This window comes from Grus americana, chromosome 15 (genome assembly GCF_028858705.1).
Source record: "Grus americana isolate bGruAme1 chromosome 15, bGruAme1.mat, whole genome shotgun sequence".
NCBI classification, from domain to species: Eukaryota; Metazoa; Chordata; class Aves; order Gruiformes; family Gruidae; genus Grus; species Grus americana.
Genome location: NC_072866.1, coordinates 9463371 through 9478073, shown reverse-complemented (window position 1 = coordinate 9478073; position 14703 = coordinate 9463371). Strand labels below are relative to the sequence as shown.

The 14703-nt window shown below is 46.9% G+C and overlaps 1 protein-coding gene across 2 annotated transcripts in view; it reads left to right on the top strand.

Annotated features, from left to right (window-relative positions):
* Positions 1-14703, top strand: part of LMF1 (lipase maturation factor 1) — a 204362-nt gene that overhangs the window by 76950 nt on the left and 112709 nt on the right. For both annotated transcript variants that reach the window (XM_054843489.1, XM_054843488.1), the window contains one exon: positions 6116-6181. In XM_054843489.1, the coding sequence (XP_054699464.1) occupies positions 6116-6181 (66 nt within the window). The remainder of the gene's footprint in view (positions 1-6115; positions 6182-14703) is intronic.

The following is a 14703-nucleotide window of genomic DNA, read 5'->3' as shown; positions in this document are numbered from 1 at the left end:
TTCTGGTGTTTCTGACTATCAGGCATTGCCTCCAACACAGCCTTAATGCAGCAGAGCATCAGGTTTGTTCTTAAATTTGTCCCACCTCAGGCTGATCTGTGGAGCTTGGTTTAATCACGTAGTTAAAACTGAGTGCCTTGCTGCATTAGAGCCTAAAGACAGGCTGTTCCCTTTCTCTCCTTTCCTTCTGCTCAAGCAACGCTGCCAGGAGGTAGCTGGAAGTATGAGACCTGACTGCAACACGCTGCAGGAAGCAGGCAGTTAGAAATGTGATTTCGGGGTTGTGAGCCCGGCTCTCCAAAGTGCTGCTAAATGGTTTCTTTCCTTTCCTTGTTTTCCATTTAATTTGTCCATATTGTTTACCTCTTAAACTCTGCTTAATATTTGCCCCCAAAATACTCCTTGCAAGATGTTGGTAGCTTATGTCCAAATGAGAGGAAGGTCTTCCAGGTCTGCTGGAGTCTCATGGGGTTGTCCCCTCTGGCTCCTTTTCCTTCTGGTCCCTCGCAGGTCCTCTCCACACCCAAAGAGAGGACAGTTGGGGTACATCAGAGATGCACGAGCCTCTGCTTGTCTGCAAGCAGGGGATGGGGATTTTTTCCCTGTGCTTTGATCTGTGGTATGCCAGCGTAATCTGCTGCAGCTGTGGAGTCCAGGCCAGTTCAATATACACACTGAAATCTTGAAAATGAATTTGGAATTGTTAGCAGACTGAGAGAAATCCAGAATGTCAAGCTTCAGCAGATGTGGGGATCCCCATTTCCTCCCTTCCCCCCTCTGTCCTCCTGTGCTCCCTTGGACCCCAGGTCTCCTCTTATTCCACTTCTCTCCTGGTGCTTCTCTGGATGCTCCTAGTCGCGGTTGGAGAACTTAAACTGTACATTAGTGCATAGGGCATAAACACGTCTGTATTCAGGTATTTTCAGTTACCAGTGTCTGAAATCTATGTTTCACTGTGAACAGTTGCAGGGAGTCCACAGCAGCTACAAAAGGCTGAGCAAATTTTTCCTCTGCATCTGCTCAGTTCAGCCTCTGTGTTGCGGTTGTGCTGTTGGGGTGTTGGCAGGTTCTGCTACAGGGGTAGGAGTCTGTCCAGGTGGAGAAGTGTTGCAGGTTGTCACTGCATGGGGGTCTGCCGTGCCTGCTGCAGGCGGTGGAGGCTCGTGCAGGTATCTGAGATGATGTGCCTGCACGGGGGAGATTCCTAGCACAGATGTTTAGTACACTCTGCACTGCTTGCACGACCCAGCAGTGGTTGGCTATTCTTGCTATATCAACTATTGTATTAAAAAAAAAAAGTCAACTCCACTCCCTATAGACATTGTCTCACTTGGTGTTAAATGCTTATATAATAATTTGGCAGTTTCTACACGTAGAAAAAAGTACACCATTTGTACTTTGAACTCTTTCTGTGTTTCAGAAGAGGCTGGGACCAGGGGATATTTCAATCAGAGGCTCTGCTAGTTGTGGCTCTTTTTTGGTTCTTCTGGTGACCTTGTACTCTGCACCCTGTAGGTTCATAGCTGTCTGCTCCCGTCCCTTCTACTCAGGAGGATGCAAAACAAAGCTTCCCACCATTCAATGTATTGGTCATCATTAACCAGTTCCTATATTTTTCAATTTGCATACTTAGTTGATATAAGCTGAGCTATTTGAATCTGAAGATAGAAACCACGACACTCCCTGTTGTAAAGGACTCTTGGTTTTTTGCGGTTCTTCTGGTTTTGGTTTTTTTTCCGTGTTGCTCCATCTGCCTGGGGACAGCGGTGGTCTAGAGAAGCTGTGCAAAACTCCTGCAAGGGAAGCTGCGTGGATCTCATCTTTGCATAACTTGAGACTGAGCCTAAAACTGAACGCATGGATTGCTGGGCTTTCCGCAAGACAGCGTTTCTCAAACTAAGTTTGCATCTTCAAGAGAACAGAAGCCAACTTCCAAAACTGTCAGCAGGGGCTGAATGATTAGGGGAGGGTTTGTAAAACCAGAATTCATCCGAGCATGGAACAGTAAGGTATGTCAGAGGGGTACCCAGGGATGCACTACTCATCGCAGCAGGATTAATTAGCGAGCTGCCACAGCTTGGTGGCCACGCTGAGTTTGGGGGATGTTGCTTTACAGCAGCCACAGGTACAGCCTCATGGGTCTGCAGCGAGGGTCTGTGCTACGTTCATTCTCCTTTCGTGGTCCGCCTCAGCAGAGACGAAGCTACAGAGCACACAGATTTTCATGCACTACATGCTCTTGTTTCTTGGTCCAACGTCATTTGAAAACTGGAAAACTCACATGCCAGTGTGGGTGTGGAAGTGGACTTGAAGACAGCAGCAGTGTCAAGATGACTTGAAACACCCCCTAATTATGAGAGTAGGAGTTTTCTATGCTGAAAAACAGATTTGATATTAAGAGCTTTAAGTGACTTTCCTGTTTGAAAGTTCTGTAGTAAACAAAATGTGATTAATTCCCTTAGTGACTCATCGCAGGAAAGATTTTGATTTTCAGTATGGTGCTTTGCTATCATATACTTGTTTTAATTATCCCTGCTGAATAATAGAGCTTGATAACAGCTTGGGCAAGGTAGGAGGGCAGGTCATCAAGATAGCTGTCCTTTTTTAATATTCCAGCATTCTTGCACAGAGCCTTTCTTTGCGTCCGTCCTGCCACTGACAGGGCTGCCGGCTGCGGCACATCCTGTGAGATGCTATCAACGTATCCTGTAATTTTAGAATAGGTTTGAGGGCTAGAGCGAGCTGCAGATGATTCAGGAGGAAGAGATGAAGCCGTGACTGTTGACAGCGGGTCTGTCTTGTCCCTGCCTCCCCTGCTCTAGCCCTCGCAGAGTGACAGAGAAAAGAAGGATGGGATCTGCTGAATAACTCACTAGAGAGTAAAACTGCAGAGCAGCTGACGGTACCCACAGCTCTACCTTCCCATCCCGTGAGTCTTGTATGGTAGCACTTTGCATCCATCGTGCTTTTACCTGTGCCTTTATGGACCAGCTGTGCTTGGGGGTTTTTTGGTGGTGGTGCTGGTGGGGGGTGTCCCTTTCATGGTGATGCTGAGATGCAGACCTCCCGGGCCGGGGTATTTCTAGGTCTGAGCTCCTGGCGTGGACGCATCTCAGCTGCGCATGGAGCCACCCCCAGCCGTTCCCATTGCAACCTGCGTAAGATGACAGCATGTGCGAGGTTTGCAGGTGCCTCTTTTCTCTGAAGGCTGCTGGGAGGGCCAGTGCTCAGGCTTCAGCGTAGCTCTTGGGGAGTTGCACAGGTCTGAAGGCCAGCAGGGATGTGCAGGGTACCAGCATCCCGCAGGCTGCCCGCCCTCCGTGGATGAAGCGTGCACCACGCTGCTTTGGTACCCTTCCTTGTTCCCGTGTTGTGCAGAGCCACGTCAGACGCCACAGAAACCTTTGCCTTATTGCTCTCTTCCTTACCAATCACTTCTGTAGATACCGATGACTCTCTACTATATCTCCTTGTTCTTCCTTGCTGGTTACAATGGCGTCAATTTGCTGTGTTGCATCTCTAGCGTTTGCCTCTGAGGTGATGCTTTTGCTGCAGCTGATAGCTGATGCTGAGAGCTCATGGGGCCTGTGCCATCTATCCGGTGGTTTCTTCGTTGACCACAGGATGGGATTGTGTAGAAATGGCTCTGCCGGGGCGGAGGGGAACACCACACACTTTCATCTTGCTCCATGAGATGTGCCATGAGGAGTTTGGGCTTTTACTGCCTTAGCTCTACCAGGTTCTCCAGGTTTAGTCTTGGCTAAAAATTACAGGACGTAAATTGTCTGGATTTGCAGATTTAGAAAATGTGTAATAGTTTCTGTTTACTGTCCTCTTCAGTTAGCAGTGGCATGAAAAATATTTCATTTTTTTATGACTTGGAAAAAAAAAAAAGGAAAAATTATTTGGAACAGCAGATGGGTGAAATCTGCTTGAATTTAGCAAGGTGCCTGATAGCAGGTACAATTTAAGGCTGTAAATAGTCCTCTTGAAGGCTGCTGGGGTCACCTCTATTCACAGACACACACATGTCTGAACATCATCTGGCATAAGGCTCAGACCAAGAAAGGTGCCTATTTCCTATTAATTTACCTGCCAAATAAGCTTGTAACTATTTTTGTGGATCTTTGTTTACTTAACAAAGTCTATGTTGGGTTAAGCCCAAGGTCCAACTAACTTCTCATATTGTCTCTAACAGCCACTATTAACAGATGCTTGGGGAGGAATATAAAACACAAAGTGATCTTCTGGGGCAGCTCCTGGCCGTCAAGTGGTTTCGGGACTTTCCGGAGAGGAGGTTGTGTTCAGAAGTTCCCCCGAGCCTGTCTTCTGGGAACGTCTAATTCCTTTTGAATGCATTTGTACTTTTGGCTCCCATAAAGTAAATGATTTGCTGTGTGGAAAAGTATGTCTTTTGTTCGTTTCTAAATCAGATACTTGATCCTTGCATCAGATTGCCTCTACATCTTCTATCAGGAGAAACGGTCAATGATCGTTCCCAGTTGACCCCTTCCGTATCAATCAGGAGTTACTGCGCTCTGCTCTCTCCTCTCTTGTCCACGCCCGACAGCTCTGGGCTCGCAGACCTTGTACAGCTTTGGGAACCGGATATTTCTGCATATTTACTGATGAGGTCTGGACAGTTTTGGGGGGTCTTTAACTGGAATTTGGAATTTTTCTTGAGCCCCAAACCTGTAAAACTTTAATGCTGCAAATGAAGATTTTTTTTTTTAAATTATTACTTTTTTTTTTTTAGCAATTTGGATGAAACCAGTAGGCCAGGATGCCCCATAGTGCTGGAATCTCCTCCTCCTTTGAGCTCTCAGATTTTAGCACTGAAAGGTCACTGGTCTCTCCTTGAAATCCTTTCTTACTGCAAATGTGAAGAAGCTTCAGGATGCTCCTGGTCTAGCTGGCCATGGGTCCTTACAGAAACTCCCTCTATTTTTCTACTAAGGCAGGCAGGAACATTATAATTAGTGCTATGTCAGAGGTAGGCAAATACCCCCTAATTGTATGCAGATGATAGAGCTGGTTCAACCTTTTGACTAGTGAAGCTTTCCTCAATTTGGGATATTGTGATCCTAATCAGGGACCTTTCCCCATACATCAAAGCCATCAGGCTGAACCCGCATACCTTCAGGCTGGCACGGCTTGATTGCAAGGCTTCCTGCTAGCAGGCTCATCCCTGGCCAGGTGTCTTTCCTGCTGTGGACGACTGATTCCTTTCTACTCTTCATCACTGAGGCAAAGAAATTTAATCCCAATATTACTGCCAGCCCTGGAATGGACCCACTGATTTGGAAATTTCACCCTCTTGTTGCCCTGAAATATCAATGCACAGCAACCTCTGATACCTGCCTATTTCATTGCCAACCTCTAACCTAAGGTGGAGCAGACCTGTCATTAGCGCATTCATCTGTGTTGAGATCTGTCAGCTTCCTTCCTCTTCTTCTCTTTTGTTTCTCTAATTACTTTGATTGCATCTCTGTATCCAGCTGAGGGCTGGTGAGGCTGCTGGGTCCCCATCCCAGTCTGTGTCACTATTTCCTTTTCAGAGGCAGCTTTGCAAGAGACAGACAATTGGGTCTGGCTTTTAAAACTGCGAACATGGCTGGGTTTAGGTCTGCAGTCTGTGATACAGAGATGTCCCAGTGGCAGAGCCTGGTTTTTCCTATTGCTTCTCGATGCTCGGTGCCTCCTGTCTCGTACCCAGCACTGCTGGAAGCTGATACTGGGAGCACTGGGCGGCTCATAGCCACTCTGCAGAGACTCGGTTGTGGGTGAAGCATCTTCCACCACCCTTTGAGCGACCTGGCATATTCCACAAGGATTTTGTGTGAACTTTTCAGTAAACAGGCAGTGGAAAGAGTCATGTTGGAGCTCTTGTTGCGCTGTGCTCCCTCGGGGACGATGACTGGGCCTGGGGTGCAGATGCGGTGGGTTTCCAGGGGGTCATTCCAGCCTCTGTGCTTCCCTGCTGTTACAGGCTCTCCCTGTAGTTTAACCAGAGTATTAGGCATCTTGAGATAATACCTTGACGTACAAGATAAAGTAAAATAAAATATTTGTGATGGTGGTTTTTCTCTTTTTTTTTTTTTTTTTGTTTTTCCAGGGGCTGATTAAAATTCGAGGAGATCGCTGCTGGAGAGAGTTAACTTGCATGGATTATCACTACGAGGTGAGCGATCTGCACATTAAAACTAATTCCTCTTGTCTGCTTTACTTTGGTATAAAAATGTTCTCTAAGCTTTTCTCTTCTGCCAGGCAGCTCTCCATGTTTTCTTCCCTTATTGTAGCCTTCTGTCTCAGGCAATGCAATCAATGTCCATGCGCCAGCTCAGTGATGCTATTTTTCCCAACCACAATCCTAAAGGACCAATTTCTCCCCTCCCCTCACCATCATAGACTGCTTGAGGAGCAAAGCTAAGCCCCACTGAGAACTCCCTCTGTAAAAACGCTACAGGAGAGGAACAGAAAGGACTTTTCCGTAGCATTGTGCTGAATGTGTTCTGCTTACGCTTCCAAAACGCAGACATATGTGGACAGAAATAGAGCATCCCAGTGCTTTCCAAGATGCTGAGTACTAATCGTTGGCAATTCAGAATTATACGGTTTTATCTTTTTGACATCTGTTTCAGTGATTACATTGCGTTCTGATTATAAACTGTGGTTTGTATTCTGGCTCTGAGTGTTGTCTCCTCTTTGATTACAGAGAGAGGGAACTCAGCTTTCCCTCTCTTTTTACCTATATTTTTGCATTTATGTTTTGTGTAAACTGTTAGAAAGAAATTGCTGTGTATAGCGACACTGCTGGGGGTGTAGCCCTGGTTTAACGAAGGCAACGGTGCTGAAGCAATATTCCCTTTTCCAGATTAATATTGCAGCCAGTGAAAATGGCAAGCTACATTATAACGCCTCTGCTCTATAATCCATATCCGTCTAACGAGCAGGTGAGCGCGCCGCATCTGTTAGCATGAGGCTGCAAAGTCTCAGCCCGGTGCCGTGCTTGTCCCACGTTGGTAAGAGCTGGGTACCTCTTCATGCCACAACCATGCAATTATTTTCAGCCAGCCAAGCCTGAGCTGTCAGTCCCTGGAGATGCACCTTTGGGGTGACATTCTCAGCGGACCTTCATCATGTCTGGAAACCATTTCCCCCTTCCAATTAAACCTGGCAGAGGGTGACTTCTCTGACCCACAGAACATGTTCCAAGGTGTTGCCTATGAATTACTTTTTACAGGGTAGGCACGCTGAGTAGCGGAAACAGGGATGCTCCTACAGGACCTCTGTCTTTCCACCCTTGTGGGAGGAGAATTGCATGTGAGTGCCAGGGACTATGTTACCAGTCCTGTTACAGGATTGGGATTCCTCTCCCCAAAATAGGAAAAAAAAAAAAAATAAATCAATTTCCCAAGTGCTGACACCTTTATTTTTCCCTCCTGTGACTGATTTAACTGGTTGCATATTTTGAAATGGAATTTTGCAGGTCCGGAAAGCTGTATCTGCCTTTTCAGCTTTAATGCTCCTTGTTTGTTATTATCATTTACTTTTAATGGGGTTTCACCCACTGACTGCAAGGGTGACCCTTTACAAAGGCTGCTGCTGTTAGCTCTTGTTGGGCCATCGGTGTCCTGCTTCATTCTGAGTTAAGTTTTGGATGCCAAGACCCTTCAGTGCCGTTGTTCTTAATCCCGAGCACAAAGGTGGCTGCAGTAATTGTCCTTCATTTTTGCAGAGCAGCACGAGGGCTCTGCTCCATGTGCTGCCAGGCACCTGGCAGCAGTCTGCGAAAAGCCAGCTCAAAGCGAGCCCCCCCTCCCAGAACCCCCCGGCCGGCTCCGCTGGTGACCCCAGCCCACAACAGTCAGCCTGCAAAATCCCAAATATTTCAAATCAAAACCAGAATCAGTTCTGTAGCCCAGAAGGCTAATTAAGACCATTCCTGTCATATCCATAACGCAGGATCCCCAGCCCGAGCAAGTAATTGGGAACAGGGGCAGGGGGCAGATCGCATTATCAATATCAATTATTTTAATCTGCACGAAAGAAGCTGCAATAAAAGGAAAATGAAAGAGGCCAAACTTTGTCTACCAGCGATAACAGACAAAGAACTGCAATTCACCTGCTGATTTCAACCAGCCGGAGGGAGGAAGAAAAAGGTGAAGCTGAAGATACCTCTGCAAGGGAGGGAGAGAGCTGGGAATCTGCTCGCAATTAGGATGATAAAACTGGGTATTGGACCAACTCGTAAGTGGACCTGGGCCAAACGTAGTCTGCTGTGATGTATGTTGGCCACCCCAGCTCTCCTGTTCCAGCCCTGAGCTGCAGTCCAAAATCTACATGGGCTTCTCTGCCAAGAGAATTAATGAAAACACATGGCCTCCATCTCTCGCGTGTTGAGCGCGCCCTGGACTATTTATTTGTAGTAGAACCAGCAGCTATGCTCGTGGAAAATAACATTTCCACTTTTGTCAGGAATCGTGTATAAAATAGTAAAATGTTGTTATGGCTTGGGTAATTAAACGGAGCATATTTTTCCTCCCTCTTTCCTTTCTAATGTGCAGGGCCTTAATCCCAGCCTTTATGGAGATCTGTTCCTCAACTGAAGACTCTCTGTTTAGAGGGCTTACGATCTGTGACGCTGTGTAATTTGGAGAGGGAAATGGCAGAACGCATGGTTTACATAGGAAAGGTATTTTCCTACCAGCCGAACGCTCCTCTGATCCCTGAGGAGTAGATGGGCTCCAGAGTAAGTGTGGAAGAGAAAGGCAGACACTGATGGAGATGAGAAGACTTTGCTACACCACCATACACATCCTGACACATGGAAACTGCCTGGAGGTTGGGATGAGGGGTGGGGGTAGAAACACACAGAGGATTAATCGTGGCTCAGAGTGCCAGGAGTCCCAAACTCTAATCGTAGCTTGGCAAGACAGCATGAACAGGGAATTTAACCTCCTTCTGGGTTAGTTTCTTTGCTAATGTGGCCAGAGGCTCCAAGGTAGATGCGTACATTTGCACCCTGGTGTGCGTGCAGGTCGGGGCTCCTGCTGCCCGTGGTGCCCTGGAGCTTTGCGTGCAGTGGCGTCCACATTAGCGTGTGAAAATGGACATGGTGGTAACTGTTAGGTGAAGTCCTGGGGACTGATGTGCCGTGGGCTTTATTTATCATTTGTTGGGTTTGCCATCGTTCCACGGCTGTGGTTAGATGGCTTTTTTCCCCATGAGAAGTCCCAGTAAAAGGGAGGCTTTTGCTCAGTGGAACCTGTTCCTGATGCAGTTAATGCAGAGAGAAGCTGCTTCTGGGTTTTAGGTCTGTTTGTCATCATGATTATTAAGCATTTATCTACTGTGTACACAATGGTTTACAAATATGCGTGCAGCGGTTTGCAGACTGGAGCTAGATTTCTGCTTCCACTGGAACGCATGGCACGGATCCCGCGGTGTTTGGTGGCATCCCGCCCGTTGGGCGAGACAGAGCAGCCTCGGGTCCCCGCTCGTGTGAGCGAGGAGACATGGCTGAGCGTGTCCCCCTGTCCCTGCCTGTCCCTGCCCGCCCGGAGGGCATCCTTCCCCCCTGCAGAGTGCAACACCTCCCTCCCATAGCCAGGCTACCATATGGACCAGGGAAAAAGTCTGCTATGGAAGGTTTTGTGCCACTTGAGGCCATTTCTGGAGCTTGCACAGCTTGCAGGACGTTGCCCGGGCATGGGCTGGAGCAGCTGTCTAACTGCTGTTAGTAGGTACCAGGACTGCGAGCCAGGCACAGGATCAGGGAGCACCAACCTGCTCCCCAGGGGCCTCTTACAACTCCCTCCTGTGCCAAGCTTTATCTGGCCCAGGCTTTGCTGATTCTGGGTGTGCTGCTTAGCTGGCACAAGCACAATGTCTTAACATGCTCCAAATGGAGCAAAGCCTCTTGTGCAAGACCTGTATTTTAAAATCTCCCCACCAAACCTGCGGCCCCCCGACCCTCGCGCTTACGCTGCAGAGCACCTTGCGACCATATGTCTTGGCACAGGGCAGGTTTGAGTGGCACAGGCAGGAGATGAGCATTTCTGAACCGCAACCACTCCAAATGGAGCCCGTGGTTTTGGATGCTGGTGGTGGTCTTGGCAGAGCAGTTAAGCAGATAATCGTAGAGGTTTAGAAATGGGAAAGTCCTACGTGGTCACATCTATCGTGTCTCCCCGTATTCCGCTGCAGAAGTACTCCCTGTGGGATGCGATCCAGTGATGCGTTTTTCTAATGGCTGCCAAAGTATTGTTGCTTTTTAATTACAGACAGATATCTTGTAAAATTCAGCCACCAACTGGTAGGAACAGCTGCCGAAGCAGCTGCTCGGCCAGGCAAGCGTGTGGAGGGGAACCCCGCTGGGCGTCCCCCTCCTCTGCCGGCTTTGCACTGACACTGTTAAACACATCCAGGGGGTCCCTCGTGTCCCAGTGGCCTGTCCTCGGCTGGGCCAGTGCTGGGTGAAGCTCAGCAGAGGAGCGAGCCATGGCACACACCAGGCAAGGAACCTGTGACCCTTCTGCTCGCTACTGGAACGTCTCACATTTTATATTTTTAAGATAAGGGTTTTTTTTAAGTGATGTTTTGAAGCAAATGCCTTTTATCCAAGAGTTTCTCAGTGATTTGCATCCTTTGCTGCAGAAGGCCAGGCTAGGAAAGCAAACTTACTACTTGAGACAAAGATTAGGCAGAGGGATAAAGGGGAAGGAAAACAAAAACCCACTCCCGAAGCAACAAAATCTTTCTCAGTGTTGGAAGTAAGACCCAGGATTTGCTTCCTCACTGTGCAGTTATCTGTAGGTACTTGGGGTGGGTCGGTTGCCACCAAGCAGGAAAGTCTGAAGGACTTTGCTGAACCGGCCTCTGCTTAATAACTGAGTCACATTTTAGTTCTGAATTTGTCAGTGCTGCTGAGAAAAGCTTTGTTCTTTACGTAAGAAGCTGCACAGCCACAAAGGTCACTTCTTCTGATTTGTACAAATTGTCGCTAATTATTCTGTAACTGTTTTTCTTAAATAGAGGCTGTCAATCAGTGCTCCGGCTTCTGGCGTACAGCAGCTCTCCGGTTCCTGTAGAAGCTGTCCCGAGCACAATGTCTTTTGTACCTAATTACAGGCTTGCTGACTGATAGCTGTGCTGATAAGGATGAGAAGGAAGGTCTAACTGCTCTTTAACTGCCTCTTGACTTCTTTTCTCCCTTCTTTTCACTCGTTTAGGCCTTGTCAGACTTTTCATCTAGCTTTTTCCAACCTATTATGAAACAAAAAGTAAATAAAATCTAGCAATTCATTTGGATAAATCAGAAAATGATCTCCTTTCATGATCCCTGTTTCTCAGGATGGGCTTTATTCCAACAGTTTGCATTGCTGGAAGCAGAAATGTTCCTAACAGGAAAGTGGGTACTCAGATCTGGTGCTCAAAATGTATGTTTTAAAGTTACAAATATGAGGGAAATGGTGCTGAATTAAACAGAAAACAAGAATATGTAAAAGAATTAACCATGCAAAGCATTTTGGAGATCATCTTTTTACTAACATTGTAAAATATTTATGTAGCATCCTAAGTTTACAATCATTGGCCCTTTACAGCGTTTTCTCCATTCTGAGGGCAATAAAGGTGAGTCCTGGCAGGACCCATGGCCACAATAATGAATTATTAAGGCCAGCAAAACGTATTCCCAAGCTTTGGCTTCACTGTGGAACTCCCAGGTGTGGCCTGGCTATGGGAGCTCAGGTTTGACAGGTGGGCTTTCCAAAACCGATGTCTTCTGGGGGAAGCACAGATCTTCCCCTTACGACAGCCACCGAAGGGAAACCAAAGAACCCACCTCGGTGTTTCAGGCACAGTGCGGCCGAGTCAGTCGGTTGGCACCTTTCCCCCTTGCTGGTATGAAAGGGTATGATTTTGTTTCATTGAATGCAGAATAATTTGCATCTCTGCTCCTTCCTTCATGCACAGTGTGAACTTGCGTGGTTCTGCTGATGGATTTTGCTGGTTCCCCTTGGGGCAGGAGGTGCTGGGTCACAGCAGTTGAGTTTCCAAGGTCAGGGCTGCTTCCAAGTCCTGGCGCATGTGTTATCTGATGAGGTTTGCTGCAGAATTGATTGAGGCTTGGAGGAGGGACAAGGTGCAGCCTTGACATAGGGAAATTTTACATATTTTTCCAAAAGCATTTGAAAAGAGTGTGGAATTCCAGCAGTCTATGCTTGCAGGGCCTGGGGTGAGCTCAACGCTGCTGGACACGTGGCCATGAGCCCAGGGTGACTGCCTGCCCTCAGCATCTGGGAAGGTTTGAAGAAGTGACCGTGGGATTTGGTAAACGTGCCATGGGTTTCTGGAGTTGCTGGCAGCCTGTCGTTACTTGAGACAGTAAAATTTGTACTCTGAAAGCTGTGTTGTTATAAAAATATGAGTGAAGTGAGTTGTGATCCATCTCTACCCTCGCTGGACAGCTTGCCTCATAGAAGCCAAAGCTGGCGTTGATGAGTCTTTGTAAAGGCAGCAAGGCAGAGGGAACGTGGTTCTGCCCATGATGGATTATAAACGCAGTTTGTTTTCATCTCCTCTGGTAAAAACAAACTGTTCTTTGCGTTAAGGTGACTGATACCAAAAGGGAGAGCACGCTTCTGTGAAGCCTTTTTTTTTTTTTTTTTCCCCCCCATTTGGTCATAAGTTTTGAAAAATGACCTTTTTGGAGGTGTAATTGAAAAACCAGTTGTCCTCATTCACACATATTGAAGGGCTGCTTAGTGTGGATTTGAAGCTGAGGATTAGGTGCTTTCTTCTGGTTTTTGGTGATTTGCATGATGTCATTGCTAGCGCTGGAAGAAGGGCCCATTCCTGACCTTGCCTGTGATCAATTAAGTAACAAGATCCATCATAAGGTAAGTGCATGAAGCAATAATATTGGCAGATAAATGTCAACACAACATCAAAAGCTTATTACGCTGTATCTGGATTTTGTATCAGGCTGTTGCAGGAAGGTCTCTATCTGACACAGGTTTTCAGATGAATCCCAGGTGCTCTATATTGGATGCAAGATATCTTTGAATGCAATTTGCTAGAAGTGTTTGTTATTCCAAACTTTGGGCTGGGCTCTATTGTTTTAATAATAGTTAAATGTCTACATCACTTAAAAAGAGGGAGCAAATGTTTTTAAAGGCAGAATTTGTGCTCAGCTTGGGAAGATAGGTATTGCGAGATTTGCACGGGTTGGGTTTACTGGCAGAAGCCCAAGCAGAGATTCGGTGACTATTTAACTTCCAGCCGAGTGCCTGTCGGAAGGAGACCCGTTTTCCAGAGCTGGGGTGCTGGCAGCGGGTTCTGCTGCAGATGAGCAGCGCTTCTGCAAATGAGGTCTGAGCTCTTGAAAGCTGCAAAGCAGTAAATTTTTAGAAGTGTAACCGTCCTTGTGGAGTTGCAATTCTAGAAGACATAATGATAAATACTGATATTTATGCCCAGTCACGCTGCTTTTTAAAAAGGGAAAAGGAATACAGATCTCCTCTGTAGTCAAAGGATGCTCCAGAAGAACTGAGGTGATCAATAACGTTGGACCTTAAGCAGAAGAAAAGCAGATTTCTCCTACTTGTAGGGACATGATAGCTGATATTCCGAGCAGAGCAGGCAGGGAAGCTGCTTTCCAGAGTCATGCGCTTGTGAGAGCTTAGGTTTACTGTCAGCCAGTGTTTGGTCCGGGAGTCTGGCTTGTATTACCCTGAGCAGCAAACATGACAGACGAATGGTGAGTGAATTCCCAACCGCCTCAAAGTCAGCATCAGTTCAGCTATCGTCTTCACCGGGACCAGGATCCTGGCAGTGAACTTAGGAGAAGGGGGAGAGGTGTGTGGTCAGAGAACTATCGAAATAAAAGGTAGAGCTGCAAATCAGCATCCTAAAGCAGACCCAGCATCTTTGGCCCAGGCTCAGGAAACCACATACTGCTGAAGTAAATTGGACGTAAGCAGGTGCTGAGAGAGAAACTTTCAGAATAGCTTTAGAAGGAAAGTGATGGCTGGAACTGGAGGGATGGGATAAGCAGGCAGTAAGTGATCCCTCCCAGACGCCAGCTACCACGGGCGGCAGAGCACCGGTTTTGCTGTGGGATTTTATTGATCTCTTCAGTGCAGTTCAAGAACTGCTTTTCTCTGTGCCTTTCTTCACCAAAAGTAACTGTATTAAAACAACCAAAACCAAAGTGAGCAACCCCTGTGATTCTCACGTTGGTATTATCCAAGCAGGTTAGTGGCACCTGCCACTTGGGTCACCACTGCTTCCCACTGGTTGCCCCAGCTTTCCCCTGATTTCCAGCAATATTAAACAAAAATAGGATAAACTTGCAAAAGTTTAGTGGAAATGCCCCCCAGGGAACTTTCTGTTGTGAGCCTTTAGAGGTTTTTGAAGCGTAGGAAGACATTATCCCTCCCCACTGCCGGGATCAGCAGCAGAGCTGTCAGTCACACGCTATAAATGCATTGGGAATATGCCAATACCGTTTTCAGCAGTAATACAATTCCTCTTCCTGGATTCTTTTCTGTTTTTCTTAAGGATTTGTTTTAAGCCTGGTGAAAGCTTCCTGTACAACTATTGGATTTCATCTCTTCGTTACACTCTCCCACTGTTTGAAACTCGTTTACAGACCACCCAGGACCCTCATCACTTGCCTTAAATATTCTCCTTTTTTCT